General features: G+C 42.5%; 2 protein-coding genes across 3 annotated transcripts in view; one reads left to right on the top strand and one right to left on the bottom strand.

Moving 5' to 3' along the window:
• The window catches only part of lrch4 (leucine-rich repeats and calponin homology (CH) domain containing 4), a 28,250-nt gene extending 25,879 nt beyond the window's left edge, over nucleotides 1–2,371 (bottom strand). For both annotated transcript variants that reach the window (XM_087837824.1, XM_006808470.3), the window contains exon 1: nucleotides 1,998–2,371. In XM_087837824.1, the coding sequence (XP_087693950.1) occupies nucleotides 1,998–2,169 (172 nt within the window). In that variant the 5' untranslated portion in view covers nucleotides 2,170–2,371. The remainder of the gene's footprint in view (nucleotides 1–1,997) is intronic.
• An 11,019-nt stretch (nucleotides 2,372–13,390) lies between these two features.
• On the top strand, nucleotides 13,391–15,137 carry LOC102776849 (histone H2A.Z). The gene is made up of 5 exons (XM_087837823.1): nucleotides 13,391–13,501; nucleotides 13,801–13,878; nucleotides 14,022–14,135; nucleotides 14,213–14,342; nucleotides 14,575–15,137. Exons 1-5 carry the CDS (start codon nucleotides 13,391–13,393, stop codon nucleotides 14,634–14,636), a joined length of 495 nt encoding a protein of 164 aa, XP_087693949.1. The 3' UTR covers nucleotides 14,637–15,137.
• Nucleotides 15,138–20,386: the final 5,249 nt, after the last annotated feature.

The raw sequence follows: 20,386 nt of genomic DNA, 5'->3' as shown, positions 1-20,386 counted from the left end.
GCTAAACAACGACTGAGTCACTGTGAGCCAGTGTGAATGACAGATGTCAGCAGCTGCCTTGTTAATGAGGACAACTGAAATGCTGATTTCAAGATTCTGCCACATGCCTCGCAAATGTATTAAACTTTAAATAAAAAAATGCTTTATTAAGTAACTAACACATTTGTTAAAGGGCTGTGTGTCACTGCTTCTCCAATCAAGCCACAAACGCGTACTATATGAAAGTCTGTGCACCGCTGCATCTGCAAATTTAATTCTCTGCTAAGACTTTAGTCTCCAAATGTTCTATCCATGCACTTAACCTTATAGTGTGAAGAGTATGTAAACAGAATTATCATTAACAGTCTCAGCGGCATTCACTTTGATGATATAGTGATGAAAGCCTGAAATACTTCCTCATCCTTTATTATCAGAAAGCACCGACTGAGTGACACACAGGAAAAATGATGTGTCAAGTAGGCATTTAAGTGAGGCCTTGGGACATAAACACCCAATAAGAATCCAAGAATTGTAGCCTCTTTCATATCACAGTCACCACTCAGTGAGAGAAATCAGAGCTTAAGCTGATGGATAAACTCAAACACCCAGCTAAATGATAAAGATTAGGACAGCAATACTGTAATTAAAAGATGTCCAGGTATATTTTGCAGCTTATTTTAGCTTTTATTTTTTAACCTCCCACCCTGTCACAGCACATGTCTGACCTCCCTGAGCCTGGTTCTGCCAGAGGTTTCTTCCTGTTAAAAGGGAGTTTTCCTTCCCACTGTTGCCAACAATCAGGAGGAATCTGGTTGTTTGGGTTTATCCGTATTAGCGTTAAGTCTTTACCTAAAGTGCCGAGGTGACTGTTGTTGTGATTTGGGCCTCTATACACTGAACTGAATCAGCCCCAAAAAATGTTACAAAAGATTTTTACTGTTGGGGATTACTGGATCCCACCTCTTATTTTGAAAGATCAGATGCTGCTAACCAGCTAGCCCAGTTTCAAGTCCAGTTTCTCTGCTGCAAGCTGATCAAGTCACTGTTGCAGGGGATGTCATTCAGATGCCTCTCCTTCAGGCCACGAGGACCCATTTCACAACAGAGTAGTGGCTTTAAATGCTGTGCTTGAATCTTTCATCCAACACAGGTTCACACTTCTTCCACTACTGATCTTTAATGTAAAACCACGACATCCCAACATTAATGCTGTACACAACTATCCCCCACAGTCATGAGTGCCCCACTCACGCCCGTAAAGACACAGATGGTTACAATATGCAAAGCAGCAGCAGCAGCACTGCGATCAGACTAATTTCACCCGCTTGGATGAGGTAATCCTCTTTCAGCATCGCTAGGCTAATCCACACCTACTTCACTGTTTTTACTACTTTTACTCTGTTACCAACAGCACTCTGCTTTCAGCGATAATGATAACTAGCATGAATCACCGGTAAACACAAAGTCTAAACCCCGTTGAGGGTTTCACATGATAAGTTGAGGAAGAGGAACTCGTCTGGCGTTTTTTCCTTTTCTCGTTGGAAGTTAGCTTCCTGAGAATAGCAGCTTTCTTAAAAGCGATAATTATGACTGTGCTCAACTAGAAACGGAATTACAACCTCATATGTTTGAAGCTCTTAAGCAGAAACGTTATATTGGACGCTAACGGCGCCGCTCAGGCCGGTGGGAGACGGGCCAGCTGTACGAGGCTGAATCCCTGTTAGAGATACTTGACGTTCATACGGTTAGTCACGTTAACCTGCCGAGGCAAGAAGTCGCTATTAAACACATAAAACAAGTTAAAACGTAGAGTGGCTGGTCGCGTAGCTATGACAGGATCGAGGAAACTTGTTTCTTTGAAAACAGTGTTGTGCAACGCGGCGGGGAGGGGAAGGATGAGTGTTCGCCCTGAGCAGAAAGAAGCAGGTGGCGATACAACAAAAGGCGTCTCTCATAATTAAAGCTAGCATGATGGCAGGCTTTCTCAACTTACTTAGAAAAGTGAAAAACAAGCTAACCTGCGTGTGTTATGTCGGACAGGTCATAGTTCTTGGCGCTCCGAGGAAACTCCTTCAGTTTACGGTTTGACAAGTTGAGAGCCCCGCTCGTGGCAGCCTCCTCGAGCGCTTTTTCCACGCTACGACTGGCCGCTACTGTGGCAGGCAGCTGGGCTCCATCCCCAGCAGCCATCAAACGTACAGGTCTACCTCCTCTTACACTTTGTTTGAAGCGTCCACTCCACGTTCATACCCTGTAGGTCCGTGTAAAATCCAGAGTGGGCGTTCTTCGTGGACACTTTCAAAGCAGGGAATTATTTCTTTTTTTAACGCAGGCTTCGCTCAACAACGGAAGCTCTCGATTCCGTTACTGAACGAGGGGCTGTCAATCTTCCAGGAAGTCGCGCCAAGCTACAAAATGTCGCGACTGTTTTACGGGAAGCCCGGGTTTCTCCTTCAAAATAAAATACCAGAACCAAAATAAAATAGTGTAGTAAACCTCCGACGGTTATGAGTGCTGCTCTGTATGTGGCAGGCTTTTAGCAGAGCAAACAGAAAAATAACATTGCACCAATAAAAGAGCTCACAATACTGACAACTGTGCATATTTTAAGTAACTAACTAAACTCATTTTTAGCGATAGATGATATGGTTTGGACATTTTATCGTCAGTCGTGATAATTTTAGATTCAGATTTTGACTTCTAGGCTCCTCGTTACATGAAGAAGAATTGCAAAATGTTGGGAACTGTAACACTGGTGCTATCACAAGGGTTCCGTTTAGAATAAACTGGCTTTACAGCACATATCTATTAGCTTTACATGGCCCATCACAAAGAAATATATAGAGAAATAAATGTTGATAGGTTACATGAAAAGTAGAATAGCCTTTTATTGCCATTGTACATGTACGGTGAAATTGTGGATGCTCCACACTAACTGTGCATGAAATGGTAAATGGTAAATGGTCTGTATTTGTATAGCGCTTTACACATCCAGTCATCCACCCATTCACACACACATTCACACACTGGTGAATGTGTGTGTGGAATAAAATACAAACAGTTGTATAGCTAGAATTAATAACAGCCAAGAGGAGTACATACAAACAAGAGAACCATATACAAAACAGGAGGAGGGCGCACATTACAGGTTGCAAACTGATGAAGGTTAATCAGACCATGGCTCAGATTGGTAAGGGTAGGGGTGGGGTGTGGGAGGGATAGTGTTTGTTAACAGTCTAAATGGCCAGAGGGATGTAAGGGATGCAGTAGAAGGCCAGTATCAGCTTCTGGTCCAGGTTATTCTTCCTCAGGACACGGAGGAAGTGTAGCTGCTGCTGAACAAGGCTTGGTTTGGGCCAGGAGTACAGGAGGAGGCCCTAATCTATACTCAGTACAGAATATTTAAGTGTCCTTCCTGAATGTGGCTTAAACTCTACAATAATCAGGACTGAGTTAAGTAAGGTTAAATTAGAACACGTGGGTTAAACCTCATAAGGATAAGTAATCATACATAGTGCTGAAAGTATTCATGGGTTCAAAATACACATATTTAATGAAAACTGTGCAAAAATGATTTCTGTTGAATATTTGCTGCTCATTGTGGAACTGAGGTATAGAATTAGTAAAAAGGTTACTGTGACCATTTAATCCTCTCTGAAACCGAGCGTAGAATTTAAAAAGAAATATTGAATCACAAGTTCCACCTTTCCAACTAGAATGATGTTTGTAGAAATTACGACTACATACGCTCACCGTGATGACTGAAATCCAGTTGTATGGTTGCATTACCCTCAGCACCAGGTGCTGATGGGCAGCTGATGGAAACATGACAACCACCTACACAAATACTCATTCTTGGCGACCTCCCACACTGTGGTCGACTTGGTCAGCAGCACTGGGAAATTTGATGTAGACACTGCTCAGTTCACAATTATACGCCTTCGATGCTTGTTTCCTGCTGGGGAACACGGCGGGTCTGTGTGCCGCGCTGGAATGGTAGCGCTGTGCAGGGCGGCTGCTGTGTTCGCTTCGGATTACTTCTCACCCCCGACCCAATCCTGTGGCTTGTCATGTCTTTCACAAAGTTGTACTGTGGATATTTATGTGCTTTTTGTGCAGAGGAGTTTTTTGTTTCCTGTTCTCATGCTGTCCTACCATGGAAGCACAGCATGAGTAGAGGTCTCTGTTTTTCCTCTTGTACTTTCCCACTGTAGTGTATATTTCAGTGTTTTTCTGTAACGCTACCGATCTCCGACTTGTATCCCCAAGTAATGTCTGTGTTGTGGACTGAGTTAAGTAAGGTTAAGTAAGGTTAAGTAGGGTCCCATTTCACTGCAGGGCAACCTGCATGTGGCGAATAAAGCTTTGATTGATTGATTGATTGATTGATTGAAATATCCCTGCAGACTTTATCTGCCAGTTGACCCCTATTAATGAGTACAGAAATCCCGTGCCTGTTGGTGTTCATTTAGACCCTCACTAATATTGCCAAACAAAAGTTAAATCAGTCTCCATGAAGGATTAATTTAAAGCCTCTGTGCAGTCACAGCACTCCTGGTTAAATCTGTAATTATTCAAAAGTCTTGAAAAACTAACTGCTTTGAGCTAAGACAGATGAAATGGCCATTTGAATTAGCTTTGTCTATTAAGCCTTAGAACGCAGTCTGTTGCCTATTCTGGGTTTTATTTTGTTAGGATTAACCGGAAGTGAAGCAACGCTGTGTTTCTCGACGTAGCTTTCACGGGGGTTATAAGGGGTGCGGCCAACGCGAGGGTAGAGGGAAGCATGGGCGTCGCCTCAATGAAAGTATTTTTGAGGCAGACTCGAGGAGGCGGAGACTGTGTGAAGCCTGTTAATATAATAAATGTATTTATATCTACATTAAAGTTTCAGGGTGTAAACTTTTTACAACACAATCATAATCACACACAAGCTTTTTCCAAATGAAGGCAGAGCCAGGTGAGCCAATAACAGTTCCACTTATCTCACTGAAGTTAATGAAATTTTCTTTAATCTTTCATTTTCATTATAGTACCGACGGGATTAAATTCAATATTACTGTGTCCAGTATTTTCATGTTTTAAACATCCATATGAGACATACTATAACTATAGTTACAGAGTGATTTCACTGTGTGTTTGTGATTCGGATGCATTCTGGTTTGCAGTGTGTGGCTATTGTTGGAGGGTTGTTTGGGTTTATAAATAGTTGATATGGAGGATTCATCATCCCGCAGGAATCATAGGTTTGTCCTTCTTTAATCTACATTCAATGTCCCCATTTTAAAGTGTGATGGTTGTAAAATAGTTTACATTATTAAAGAAATTCAGTTTCTTATTCCTTTATTTCTTCTGGCAATGTGTTGTTTCGGTTCTCTGACTGATCGTTGATAATTACAGTGTAAATAATGTTTGTTTATTCTCCACCATAACTTTGTCATGGTCCTGGATTCTGAGCGTAGCAGAAAGTTTTAGTTCTGTTTAATATTATGTTTTCCACATAGTCTGTTCTTCATTTACATCCTTTGAAGTTTGTATTTAAGTTTAAATCTGAGTTTATTTTTCATGAGTCTACTCTCTGATTTCCCTACTTTTATCCACAGTAATAGTCATTCCCTACTCTTCAATCTTCTTACCCTGTTCCCTGTTCTTAAGTCAGCTTTGGTGTCAGATGTTCACATGTTTCGTTATTTCCTGTTTTATTATAGCTTCTTACCTCCTGTGCACTGGATTTAGCTTACGATTTCGAGCTGACATTCCATGTGATGCGACGAAAGATGCCCTGACCGATGTGTCACGTCATGTGTCGCCAGGGACCCACACCATTGGCCAAGGACCAAGGATCCTTGTTTCCAGCTGGCACCATGAGGAGGTGGTGTTGGGGTTTCACCAGACCCTCTGGATGTAGTCTCACGAGTCAATGCAGCATGGCCTAAATGGTGTGAATCCACTGGCATCCAGTGCATTAAGAGGATGCCCGAACACCTCAAAGCTGAGATCAACAAGAGAGTCATACGGCCGGTGGCCCTATAGGAGCGGAAGATGGAGATGAAGATGCTCAGGTGGGTGGTGGGCGTAACCCGCCTGGATCATGTGACAAATGAAGTTGCCCCAATCGAAAAGAAGATGAGGCAAGCGCACCTACAGTGGTATGGACACGTCATGTGCAGTGAGGAGAATTTGGTGTCAAGAACAGCCCTCTGACTTGACCCTGGATCTGCCTACTGCAAGGAAGACCGAAGAAGCGGTGGATGGGCGCAATCACCAATCTCGCCGTAGAGGACACCAAAAACTCATCCAAATCGAGGAGACAGCCATGCAGCGGACCCCGTGCTGGGAAGACACTGAGCATGTGTCTGCCGTTGAGTGTTCCCTCTTTGAGCAGCTGTTTGGGGTTGTGGACTTTGTTTTCCACCTGTTGGTCTTTGTAAAACATAAAAAAACGTTCTTTCTTGTTCATTTACCCTGTCCGACAAGTAATAGGTGATAACAAGGTTTTTGAAACACAGAAACAAGATAGTGAATAAAGATTTGTTATATGTCACGTTTCATTTAATTATTACAAAATTAGTAATATCCAACCATAACCAAAGGTGTATACAATTACCCATACAAGTTTCAGCCCCAGCATCCAACATCAGCATGGAGGAGAGGCACTCACATCACTTAGTAATGACAACAATATTATCATCCTTCCGGCAGACAAGGGTAGGTGCACAGCTCTGCTAAACCAGAAAGACTATCATGAGAAATAGACAAAAATACTTATGAGGCCTTAAAACCAGACCCAGGTTGTGGTTACAGGAAGAAGGTGATAGATTTTCTGGCTTCGATCCTCAACCCGCTGGTGGGCAGCTCTGAACACCACATCCAGAACACCCTGGATTGTGTTGAGAAGGTGAGAGATGTCATTATGGAGGCAGATGAAACCATGGTCTCGTACGATGTTACATCTCTGTTCACTTGCATCCCAGTCACAGAAGCGTTGGAGGTAGTCCATAAGAGATTACAGGATGACACCAACCTCAGCAACAGGACCACTCTCAGCATCGACCAACTGTGTCTTCATTCCACCTACTTCACATACAAGGGTCAGTTCTACAGGCATAAACATGGGCTCCCCAGTTTCACCCACCATGGCCAATTTGTACATGGAAGAAGTGGAAAAGAGGGCTTTGCTATCCTACCCTGGAACATCACCAAGCCATTGGTTCAGATATGTCCAGGTATCAAATCTCAGGACGTTCCACAATTCACGGATCACACTAACTCTGTGGACCGACACATCAAATATGAAAAGTGGCAGGTTAGCCTTCTTAGACTGTGAGATTTCCACCAGTAATGGGGGACATCTAAAGCTGATGTGTACCGTAAACCTACACATACGGATCAGTATTTAAGGACACCCACAAACTGGGTGTCATCAGGACGCTAAAACACAGAGCGAACACCATCCCCACTGACACAGCAGCCAGGGAGGCAGAAGAACATCAAGAAGGCCCTGAGTAAATGTGGTTATCCCAGCTGGACTTTTGTCAAAGCTGGAAAACCTCCTAAAGAAAGCTCCATCTGATCCAGGAGAGAAAGACAACCGCTGCCCAAGCAAAAACCTGTAGTGATCCGTACGTGTCAGGAGTATCAGAGCAGCTGAGACGCAGTTTTTCTAAACACCATGTCTCTGTGGCTTTTAAACCCCAAAACACGCTGCGCCAAAAACTGGTCCACCCCAAGGATCGGGTCCCCGACACAACATCTCTGAATCGAGGAGGGGTACATCTTTCACAATCATGCTGTGTTGCTGTGCGTAACTGTGGTCATAAAAATTAATACAGTTAAAAAAAATTGTTTTAAATTGTATAGTAGAAAATAAAAAAGAGACATTTTTCTGTCGTTTACCCGTTTATAGCTTAATGACTTTGTGTAGTATGAAGGCCAATAAGGGAGGTTTTTATCAGCAGGAAAAGCTGTTAAAGTCCATTCTACTTGTACTTGTTTGTGGTGCACAGCAGCTCAAACAAGTTGGGAATTATAATATAATAATAGACTAATTTAAACACTCAGACAATGAACCATGGCTACATGCACAAAGACACTTTGTATATAGTTTATTTTATGTAATATTTAATACTGAATTGTAAACTAAGTCTTTTTAAGGAAGAAAGTTTTTATTCAGTGTTATCATAACAGCTTTATTTTTATGCATTTACTACTGCCAGGGAGAGCACACATGAGGCTAAAGTCCTGGACAAGTTTGAAACATTTCATTGACTAACATGGAAAATGCCTGAAAATAAAAATGAGCATCACTTTATCCTAATTTCACTACTTTACCGCTAATTTTACAGATAGACTCTAGGCATTGGCATCCTTCATGCAGTGGAGCCAATGCATCCGAACAGAGGGCGGCCCAGGAGGTATTAATAAAGAGAGTTGATGTGTATCTGGCCTCCTGCTCTGATAGCTTCCTGCTCATGTAAATGTTCGGGCAGCTGATCCCCTTTACTTGGAGTGTAGAGCAGGGGTTCCCCACAGAGTAATGTAATGACCGACCCGACACCCTGTCATGCTTGTCACATTGGGAGTGTTCTTTCAGTACCCAGTACAGTGGTCTCCAGCTTCACTATAAAAAGGAGAGAAACCTCATTAGTTTTATCATGCACACCTGTCCCTCCAACACCCCTGGCACTGCCCCTTGAGCTCACTGCACCACCCCTCCCTTGCAGCTGAGGCAGGGACCACGCCTCCGCCACAGCCTTCTCTTTACCTGTACGAACGCTGCCTGACTCTGCTCTGTCCACTGGACCAGACCTGGGGCGAGATCAGTCAACGGGCTGATCAGTTCTGTGAAGCCTGGCATGAACTGACTGTAGTACCCAGCCAGCCCGTGGTTAAATCCAGTGTTGTGAAAAAACAAGCGGTGCATACCTGGTCCAGGAGCTCAGCTCCCCTTGCTTTCACTCTGTCTTTCCCCAAATGAAGGAACACTGCAGACTCCTATGGGCAAACTTATGCTTACAGCTAGATAGCGCAATGAAAAAACACCTCTAGGTACTGGGTGAATCCTACAGAACTAGACATGCATTATAGAATGAAAATATACATTAGGCACTATTCTCAGGAACCAAGAATGCCTGCGGTGAAAATACTGGCTTTAAGGTAAACCAGTACGAAACAAACATTTAAAGACTACATTTTTTGAACATCAAAGATAAAGTTACCCAAGAGAAAGAAAAATACACTCCTCAAAACGTGAAGTATAAACCGGAAACATCAACAGTTCCCCTAGATGTATTTTTCTTACTTGGTTATCGTCTTAATGTAAGTCCCATGTGACCCCATCATGAGTAATCCACAGCTGGGCTGGGTGGAGCAGGTCGAATCGGACCCCTTTGACTCCTCAGAGCTAGCGGAAGCTATCTGCAAAGGCTGCATTTGCTCACGCCGTCTTGGCGGTATAATCGGGAAAACCAAGATGGTCATATTGTTCACCTTGATCCGCTGAAGCTCCCTTGCCCTCGAAAGGATTTTAACACAATCAGTGTAGTAATGTAGTTAGCTACTATGGCACGGGGCCGCTCATGTGTCTTAGTCTTGGGAGCCAGAGTACGGTGAGCGCGATCTAGCGGCGACTCCTCTGGGAGGTCAAAGGCCTCCTTTAGCAACTGCGAATCGGCATCCGTGGATGCTGACAATTGGTCGTCTTCCAGAACACCAATGATGCGGATGTTTTGACACCAGGACCGGGACTCCAAATCGTCACATTTATCCTCCAACTTGGCCACCGCCTTAGTTAGATGGTCCACTTTTCTCTGGAGGCTGATGATGTCGTCAGTACAGGTGGACAGGGATCGCTGCATCTCGGTAACCGTTACCTTTAGTTAGGTGAAACTTTCCTACTCTACTTTGAGAGCGCTGACACAGCTACTATCGGTGGCCTGGGCCCCAGTCCCCGACTCAGGACAGGTCAAGGGCTCATCAGGAGAAGCTGAAGGCGAGGCTGGATCAGGATTCCTCATTTAGTCGGCTTTGGTGGCATTTTAGTGACCGAAATATAAAAGTTTACAATTGTAAAAGGACTTAGATATTGCTTGGGGTCGAGTCAGAGAAAAAGTGCTCAGTAATAATTGAAAAAAACAGCCAACTCTGCAGGAGCTCACTGAAACGCTACTCAGACCAAACCGCCATTAGCTGGAGTCCAGCTCTGTTTAGGGACTGGGACAATACAAGATATTTTCCATTGAGTGGGCCCTCTTGTTGGAACGGCTCCACCAGCTCAGCTGTCGGTCTGAGTAGGGACTAAAAAGGAAAAGGGAAAAGGGACACAAGCTACGTCTAATGCGTTTTTGTTTGAAAAAACGAAAGAAAAAAATGGAGAGAAAACGATGCGTTTTCAAACAAAAACGCATCGTTTTCTCTCCGTTTTGGCCTCCCGTCCTGAGACGGCACTTTCCCCAAGAAAAACGCAGCATTTTGAAAACGCTATGGAAAAATAATACTCTTGAAGATGGTGCGTTTGCGTCGCAGTGTGGACAGTGAAAACGGAGACTTTCTAAAGCGATGACGCATTTTAGTCATGTGGTGCAGTCATTTGACCAATTAAACTAAGATAGCGGAGGGCATTATACAGCAGTTGTTTTGTTTGCTCTGAATATTGACAGCCGTATTAAAGATTAATATCACTCTGCACAAATTCTTTAATTCTCACTCGCTGCAACTTTGTACTTTTGTGTTACTCGCAGCAACAACTCCACCTCATTGTTAGTCCATTTGAAAAACTCGGTGCTTTTCCTCGACATTCTGCCGCGACGTTTCAAAGAGCCAGAAAGTAAATGAACGGCAGACAGAAATGAGGTAGGCCGAATCTTCTTGCGCTTCACGCATGCGCAGTACTGGAACCTAAGTATTTTCGGCCGTTTCAATGTGGACGCACAACTCTGTGAAAATGACTGAAAACGCTAGTGTGGACACGGAGCGTTTTCAGACGTAAACGCTGTTTTCAAATCTATCCGGGCTGGTGTGGATGTAGTCCTTAGGCGTCCTTGGCCACCCTCAGGCACTGCTTCACCTCCTGCTGTGCTGACTTGATAACTGTCCTGTCCTTGGTTCTGAAGGCCTCCTTCTTCCTGCTGAGGACAGCTTTGACCTCCTGTGTTATCCACAGTTTGATGTTAGATTTGGACTCGTATTGAAAAGGCGAAAAAATTCAGTTTAAAATATTGCATTGAATTTCCCGTGTTGGCTGGTAATAACTAGCGCAATGGATTAGTTCACTCAACATATTGAGCTATTTTTGTCTTTCATTTTTGTCTTTCATCAGTGACCCAGTCAGCTACTCTCCAGCTGCACTATTTTCCCACCAAAGATTTTGTTTATTTATTTTCTATTTTTGTTTCCGCTCAAGTCCCAGCAGGAAAAATGACATCAACGCTTCTCATGCTCTTTATGCCTTTTTCTTCTGAGCTGTCCCTCTCTTTCTCTCCTACACTCAGTATTTCCCTCAAGTGGATGTGATCTCTCCATATCCAGGACATGATGGCTCACACTACAATATTACTGATTTTACAGTATTGTGATGCATGTACAACAAAGAGCCAATAAGACAGCTCTTCTTATGACTTTACAAAAAGTTTTGATGATTTATTTATTTATTCAAAGTCCATCTGCTGTGTTAGTCAGCCTCCCCTGACACCACACGGCCCCCAGCAGACCCATGGCTGATTTCCTCTCCTGCTTAGGGGGGTGGGGGTGGGGGTGGGGTCAGGGGAGGCTGACCAACACAGCAGATCTCCATCAGCTAATCATCCCTCCTCTCTTTTAGCCGGCTGTTGCGAGCAGTGCCGGACTGAGCTGGAGTGTGACAGCTGGAAAGCTGCACAAACAGGCTGACAGGTCCTTCTGTTACAAGCATAGAGCATATTATTGGTCCCCGGTCCTTTGAATGTTAAATCAGTCTAAAGAAGTGGGCATCGTACTGGATTCACTTTATCTGGCCAGGATCGCTCTGATTTTGAAACAGAACTGTGACCCTACTTTCATCTCATAGTACAGACCTGTATCTCTCCTCTCAGTCTAAGCAAAATGACTAACCAAGATCTAATCATCTGAAAACTTATACTGCCAAAATCATACTTCTGGATCAGACAAAGTTCATACCCAGTGGGCATATTTATTTCAACGTGCAGAGACTTTTTGATACCATCTATATCCCTGCTCACAGCAGGGAGGATTTAGTTGTATCTCTTTTTGTGCCGAGAAGGCTTTTGCTCAAGTTGAACGGCCTTTTGGTCGACGACTTTTCCCCTCTTCCTGTATCATCTGGGGTGGTTGGAACAAGTGGTGTTAAAGATCATTATGATGCTTGAGCCATTTCCTTATCAAGGCTGAGTGGAACAGAGTCTACACCCAGTCTTTGGCTAAAATCTTGCATATCTGAGCCACAGCTGTAGGAAGTGATAGATTTCTGGCTGATCTTTATGAGTGGCCGTTGCTCTGTCTCTCTTTCTGCCTGGGAATTTTTACAGGTAGCTTGTGAAATCGATGCAACACACAGAGATTCATTCAACATTCATTTAGGATGGATGGATTGATGCAGGCTGTAATTAAATTACTTCAAACACGGAGCACCAACTTTTTCTTCAGTTTGCCTTCTTTGTCTGCTTTTGGCTGGTTGCTTTAGCCTGTTGATGGTGTGGCCAGTTGTCCCAGTCAGCACAGGAAATCCCATTATTTCAAACATTTGATCATGCTGCTACAGCAAAGTTCTTCCAGTTATACAAGAATAGCAGCAATTTCCCAACCTTAGAGTTAAATGATACTCAGAGCAATTAGATTTCCAGGCTATTGCACTGACCTCTGCTCGAGTACATATGTGTTTTTAGAAAAGAGGTAACGTGCAAGACCCTGATAATTGGTATGTGGGGGAGGCGGGGGTGAGCACTCTGCTGTGCTTCATATACAAAGCTAAATGGTAAATGGCCTGTATTTGTATTACTTAGTCCCTATGGACCCCAAAGCGCTTTACACTACATTCAGTCATCCACCCATTCACACACAGGTGATGGCAAGCTACATTGTAGCCACGGCTGCCCTGGGGCGCACTGAGGCGAGGCTTGACCAAATGGGGCTATTTAATTTTACCATAAACATTGATAGCTTTCTGCCTGCTAAACCCTAAACTGGATAAGCAGATAAGAAGATGAATGTATGTGGGGACTTTTATCTATACTAAATTAAAAGTTAATGCCATGTGAAAGAAAAACTAATGCCAGCTCATTTCGATGTAAAATGGGAAATAGATACGCCACATAAACTACATTACCCATAAGCTCTTAGAACGGAACAGCACAGAGAGCTCATTTATTGGCTGAAAAGCTTCAGCGGTAATCACGTGACTGCCGTCATCCGGGTAGCCATGGCTGTATATAAAGACCCGCTGTGGGGGGGAGGGGGTCTAGTTCAAACAACAGTCGATATTCAGTGTAGACGGAGGATATTATTTTGGCTGCCGAGTCAGAGTTTCTTTGTAAGTTTTTAAATATGGTACGTATTACATGTCGTATTAACAAAATATTATAACGACACACTCTGTTTAGGTAGTTTATTTGAAATAAATCTTTATTTGGTAGCGTTGCATTTTCTTTATTAGTTAACAGTTGGCCGCTAGCATTGGCTGGTGTAGTGGATTAGCATGCTAAATACCCACTGGCTTCACTGGGGAAGCGCTAGCATGGCTAGCGAATATTAAGCGGACCTTAAGTTAATGTTAGGCTACAATAAGGCGCGTTTCGGCGGACGCACACTAACAGTACTGGTGTTTTACAGGCTGGTGGTAAAGCTGGGAAAGACTCTGGAAAGACCAAGACCAAAGCGATTTCGCGCTCTCAGAGAGCAGGACTGCAGGTTTGTCCCCAAATTTCATTCATTTCTCGGTTGCGCAAGCACGCGCTATTAGCCAAAAGTCAGTGGTTCTTTGTCGGTGGCGAGCTCTTATCGAGCGGCCAGCACGGCTTTGCTTCTGTTCACTCGTGTCATTATCCCCGCAGTTCCCGGTAGGCCGTATCCACAGACACCTCAAGTCCAGAACAACGAGCCACGGCAGAGTAGGAGCCACCGCGGCGGTGTACAGCGCGGCTATTCTCGAATACCTTACTGCTGAGGTGACACTAAGCTCTGTTTATCTTGCACTTCAATGCTTGAAGTGTTGATCTTTTTGTAAAGGCTGTGTCTCTTTCAGGTTCTAGAGTTGGCAGGAAATGCATCAAAGGACCTTAAAGTAAAGCGTATAACCCCACGCCACTTGCAGCTGGCTATTAGAGGAGACGAAGAGCTGGATTCACTTATCAAGGCCACTATTGCAGGCGGAGGTACGAACATTACAGAGAACTGTGTTACGGTCTTATACTCCCGTACTATAGTGGTTTACACATTTTGTTGAGGCACAAATCCCTTTTGTGTTGCATCTGGTGTAAAACTGTAACACCAACACTGTTGTGGCAACTCTTTGTTACAAGGGAGCAGCTGAAAGTGGTTACTGAAATGAAAACTTAACTGTTCAAGTATATAAACTGTATATACTTATAACATTTATTTTTTCAGGCGTGATCCCGCACATCCACAAGTCTCTGATCGGGAAGAAGGGCCAGCAGAAGACTGTATAACCTGGAGGGTTCAGCAAGTTGTGCCATCTCAGGATGAAGTCTGCATCAAGTGGTTAAATGTCTTAGATTAGTAATCTTACATTATTTTATGGTAGTGTGCATTTACTACTCTGGGTGGGGTTTGTTTTGGGTTTTTTTGTTTTGTTTTTTTTAATAGTGGGCCCCTCCCCTCTCCTGCAGGTTTTTGGGGGTGGGGGGCGGCTCCAGCCGGCTTGTCTTGGATGTATACGTGTATTTGGCCTTTCTGTTTTTAATCTTCACAGCTTTGAAAGGAGCTCACAGCCACCAAACCTAGTCGATACAGAGTACAGGATGTGCATAGCTTTTGTGAAAACTCAAGATGTGCTTATGTGCTTTGTATGTACCTTTAATGCAGACCATCCATTTCAGGCTTGTATTTCAAAGCATGTTCATTCTCTTTACCACTGAACTGTCATGGACCGGTTCATAACCTTGTTGGTATTTTTGGATTCCTGAATAAAGACTGGATTTGGCACAGTCTGAGTGTTTCCCATAGTCTTTGTCTTATTCTTTGAACAGAGTGCTGTGACTTTCCTCTTAATCATGCAGTGATGTATGACTACAGGTGGCGTAATGTGAAGCTTTGACTTTCATTCCACTTTTGTTCAGTTTTACACAAAATTGGAGGAATGCTAATGGGCCAGTAAGGTGAGGTGGCTTCACGCAGTGTTTTAGATTTAATTTATTTTTAATACTTCAGGTCTATTGAATATTCAAACTTATTTGCTAATATGCACTGAAATTCTCATGGGTGCAAATGACTGAAAAGTCAGAACTACAACCTCTGTGATGATTGAAGTTGGTTCAAATTTTCAAAGCCAGACAGACCTTTATTTGTTTACATGACCTGAGTGCTAATGAATCCATGTGCTACATCTGATGGCAGATCTTATATTTCTAAGTATGTCTAGCTCTGTTTCCTCACAACAAGGTGCTGGGTTTAAGTCCATGATCTGGCTGGGACTTCCTTTATGGTTTGCATTGCTTCTTTGTGTACTTGGGCAGCTGCCTGCAGTCCAAAGACATGCTTTTAGTGGGGTTGGGTTCATTCATTCTGGATTACCTATAGGTGTGACAGGTGACCTCTGACTCTGGCTGCTGGGATAGACTCCAGCAACCCCTGTAACCCTGAACTGGATAAGAGGATGAATGACTTTCTACATTTTTAGTGTGTTTTAGTCTTAACTTTAGGGTGGGTGGCACTATAACCCTAGTGGACTCCCGTTATGTGAAGTGCTAATTCATATATGAACCTCATATAAAAAAACCAAACAGCATTCAGAAGTGCTTATTGAGCATATATGAGACAAAACAGACTTATGGGACAAACCAGTCAGGTATTTCCTTCTGTTTCCTTTTCATTACACATGGTTGTTTCAAAAAGGGTTTGACCAACAACTTTGGATGGGGTGATTTTTCTGTAGCTTAGTGATAAGTGGAAGAAAATCAAACACACAACTGTGTTTCCTGCACTTGTTTCAGTTTATGGGAGGAGTGAAACGCTGCAGTGTCTGCAGCTTTTGACGAGATGAGATATGGAGGAGACATTATCTTTATTTTCATTGCATAAACGGCCAAGAGTGTCATGGTGAAATGCAAACGTCCAAGTTTTAAACTGTCAGGGTTCATCCCCCTTACGTCCCTACTGCAGTGACCTAAACATTTGAAGTCTGTGGTCTAGTGCACTCGGTGGTTTTTCAAAGTGCTGCAGTGCCAACACGCAAGAGTTTTCTGTCTTTGCCTGTGTTCAGAGTTACAGGAGTGTTGTACATGTGAGTTTTTAAAATGATATACTGCAGGCGTAACATCGTAAATCCAATTATAGTATATGATCCACTTCATAGAAACAACTGGGAGACCACGTTTTTATTTCATTTCACTGAAACTGTAAGAATTCTGATTGTTTTTAAAACTAAAGGTGCCTCAAGTTTACTTTTAGAAACCAAAGAAGCGTTTGGACATTTCCCATTATTGCAAATTAGACTGGTCTCTGCTGCATTTAAAAGGTTCTTCAATGCAGCACCCATACCTGATATTGAATACATGCTTTTGAATGCATTAAAGTTTACTGAGTAAAATGTTCATAGAAATAAAAACAGAAAGCTAACAGCAGGATATCATTTAATTGTAATTGAACTGTCCACTGTTGCCCACTCACATCCTGGGCCTTCTGACCTCAGTAAGTCACATGATAGGGTGGGGCTACGTTTCACAGTGGGTTCACCTGAAACCTTAGCTGTATCCCAATTCAGGGTCTGCAACCTTAAAGTACTGTCTAACCTTCGTTGTGCTGCCCAGGTTGCCTAGCAACCATGATAGTAACAGCTGGAAACGTTTTATACAGCTTTGTTTGACAGAAATGAAGGAGAACATATTTTGTACATTTGTTTCTACAAGAGCTTTGTGTGATTTAATAAGTATCTGAGGCTGAGACCACAGGACTGTAAAACATGATTGTTGGGCTTCATTTCTGTACTGAACAATCATTTAAGATTAGTTAGTAAATAACAATTATTTAATGTTGTTCATGAGACTAAAATCATGTCACTTTGGTAATGTAAATATAATATGGCCAATATTAAAGTTATTATATTAATCATTATTAGTTATTACAGCAGTGAGTTTGAACTCTGTGTCATTCACTGAGCTTCAGTAAAGATTCAAGTTGCATTTATTTATATTTCCTATCACCTTAAATCTTCACTCAAAGACAAGTATCTTTGACAGTGTATATATAGATGTATCATACATTAGAGACAAATATTGTTCGTTTAATATGTTGGCATTACTAAATTTGGCTCAATGCTTACATATATGTGTAAAAAGAAAATGTACGAGCTGTGATAACTGTGTCTGATAGAATGAAGAGTAGACTGATATATTGAATATTCCTTTATTGGGTGAGAAAATCAGAGCATGTCATAACTGCTTTAAGTCATACAGAATAGATATCAGAGCCTTAAACAGGCTGACTTCTGCTAAATGGGTCAAACTGGGCAGAAAGTCTACAAACACATAACATCCTTATAGAATATGATGTAACACTATAGATCAACTTACCTCAGAATATATAAAGCATATAAACAATTACAGCAATATGATGCAACAAACACAGCACTGCTACTAATCCAAAATACTCAAAGCTTCATAAAACTGAAACAAACATTTATTTTTAGGTCCATTCTGCTGCTGATACATACTTTAGGTTTCTGAACATTAAACTTGTTGCTGCCTTTCATAGTGTGTAACTTGAAGGCCCTGAGTACTTTCTCCCACACTGAAAACACTGGAATGATCAAATTATTTGAACATTACCTAATAAGACTGATTCAGGACAGACAATTAGTTATGTTAAACTTTCCTAGCAGTCCTTCACAAACAGGGAACAGTCTGTCTATTCTCTCCATCTGTCAGCTGCTGCTGGCTCTTCCTCCTCCTCTTCCTCACACACTGCTGAGTTTATCCTGGTGGATCATCGGGGTGCAAAGCCTCACAGATGATGTGCAGCAGTGGGTCCCTCAGTCTGTCCTCACTCTGGACATTTGCAGTTGTCACACATGGAAATCAAATGTGTGATAAGCTGCAGGATTCAAACACAAGTGTAACTTATAAATACATGTTCATACTTTTATTCCACAATCAGAGAGAAAGAAACAGAGAGAGAGTGCAGGACAGACAGACAGGTGACAGTCTCAGGTGTATACACTGCTACAAAACAGCACAAAAGAAGGAGGATTTAGTGTTTGTGTTATTACGAGTGCTGAACAAGAAGAGTTCCCAGATGGTTCAGTGGACACATGTGTGACTCCTGTGATTAAAGCATCTTTCTTTCAGCTTAACGAGTGAACCGTCAGCTCGTTCAAACCATCGTTGAAGTCCGTTTGGCTCAACACCACCGAACAGAGGCAGCAATATAACATAGCTAACATTAACAGTGCAGTGAATCCTGCTTGTGCCGTGATATTCAGGACTGCAAACCGAGCAGCATCACTGACTTTCAGCTTGTTGTGTTTGTGGATATATGACTGAGTTTAATTATCCATAAAATCATCACATTCTCTTTAAGATTAAGGTCGACTATTGAACGGCGTATATTTAAAAGTAAAGGCTTTAAAACCAAGTAAACGCTGAAAGTACAAACATCACTAATATCACATAACTTTGCCGACATGTGGCCAACAGTAATGTTTTAATGTTCTTCATTATTAAACATCTGCACATAAATAAGTGACATAATATTCAGTACTTACTTTAAAAGTTTACTCTTCGGCCCCCCCTCTTCTGCCGTATTTGCGGCAAAATTATCCACACCCACCGCCGCACTATGGAGTCTGGGATATGTTGGGTCATGAAGTCTACACCGCCACATCCTTAAAATTCAGGGAAATGAAGGACGCATTTGAAGGCCGCATTTCGAGCAGCCTTTGGATTGGGACAGCCTTTGTCGCGACGCTGTGACGTAATCGGCCTTAAAATGCGGCCTTTGAGGCTGCAGACCCTGAATTGGGATACAGCCCTTAGCTCGTGTGATTAGGCAGAGGATCAATAGGGAGTCCATGACCCTCTTAGGGGGACACTCACATGGGACCTAAACCTGGGATTCTCCACCAGTCGCTCTCAGAACTGAAGAAACTTCTTGGATAAAACGTCTTTAAGAAATTTAAAGCAGTTCAGATGCTTTTCTTTCCCAGCTCCTCAGACTGTCCACCCTGTTAGCTTGGTTAAGTAGCCATGAAGAGTAGAAGGCCAAGTATGAGTTTCAAACAGTAAACACATTTATTTTTAAACCCTGCAAATAAACAACATTAACATCAAAAGTTTTACATTTCCTAAATTTATTCCACAATCTGAATATAACACCCACTTCCCTACATTTAATTCACTGTGTTAAATATGATTAAGAACAGAATGCAATCATTTGCAAATCCTATAAACCAGTATTTTAAATAAAGTGAGAAAATGAAACATTTAAAGAAAAATATTAGCCCATTTTGAATTTGATGGCAGCATCCTCTCTCCAAAAACTAAAGGCTTTACGATGTTTAGTGCTGGACCATGTTGGTTAATGTGTAAACTTCTGAAACGTTCAACAGTTTCCATTTTGATTAACCTGACGAACATATAACATAGAACACCTTTGAAGTGGGCCTTGCACCACTAGTTTGGCACAACACCGGCGGCCGCCTCGGGTCTCTGCTCCTCCTGCCTCACCTTCTCTCATCCACCTGCTGCCTCTGTGGAAGCTCCGCCATAGCCACCACCAAACAACTGACTTATTTTTACACATCGACCAGCATCCGGCCAATCCACCACTTTCCATTGTTTATACCGTTACAAAAAAAAAAATTACAAAACATCATCGGCTCATAAAAACAAAAAATCACCATCGGTATGCCCGATGGCCAGTCCAGCTATGGTCGTGCCATCAGTTAACCCTTCACGTGCCAGCTGTGACACGCGTGCCCAGGGTTGGCGACCCCTGCTCTAAAGCATCTGATTTGGATTCCTGAGATCAAATATATTTTCCTTTGGCTTTGTTTTCTTCCCGTTTGTGGCTTTAATGTAGTGTTACATCCTGTTTGTTTGCTTCCATCTGTATACATGTCCAGATTCACTGTTATGTTTCTATTCTTACATTGCTGTGTGATCACTGTTCCCTCTGCTAACTGATGTGACCTTTTGTATCTTACACTGATACTTGTCATATTTGTATCTGCGCCTAAAAGATC

This window comes from Neolamprologus brichardi, chromosome 3, assembly GCF_056152115.1.
Source record: "Neolamprologus brichardi isolate AB-2024 chromosome 3, ASM5615211v1, whole genome shotgun sequence".
Lineage (NCBI taxonomy): Eukaryota > Metazoa > Chordata > Actinopteri > Cichliformes > Cichlidae > Neolamprologus > Neolamprologus brichardi.
The sequence above is the reverse complement of the archived record's forward strand: the minus strand, read 5'-3'. Positions and strand labels throughout refer to the sequence as shown.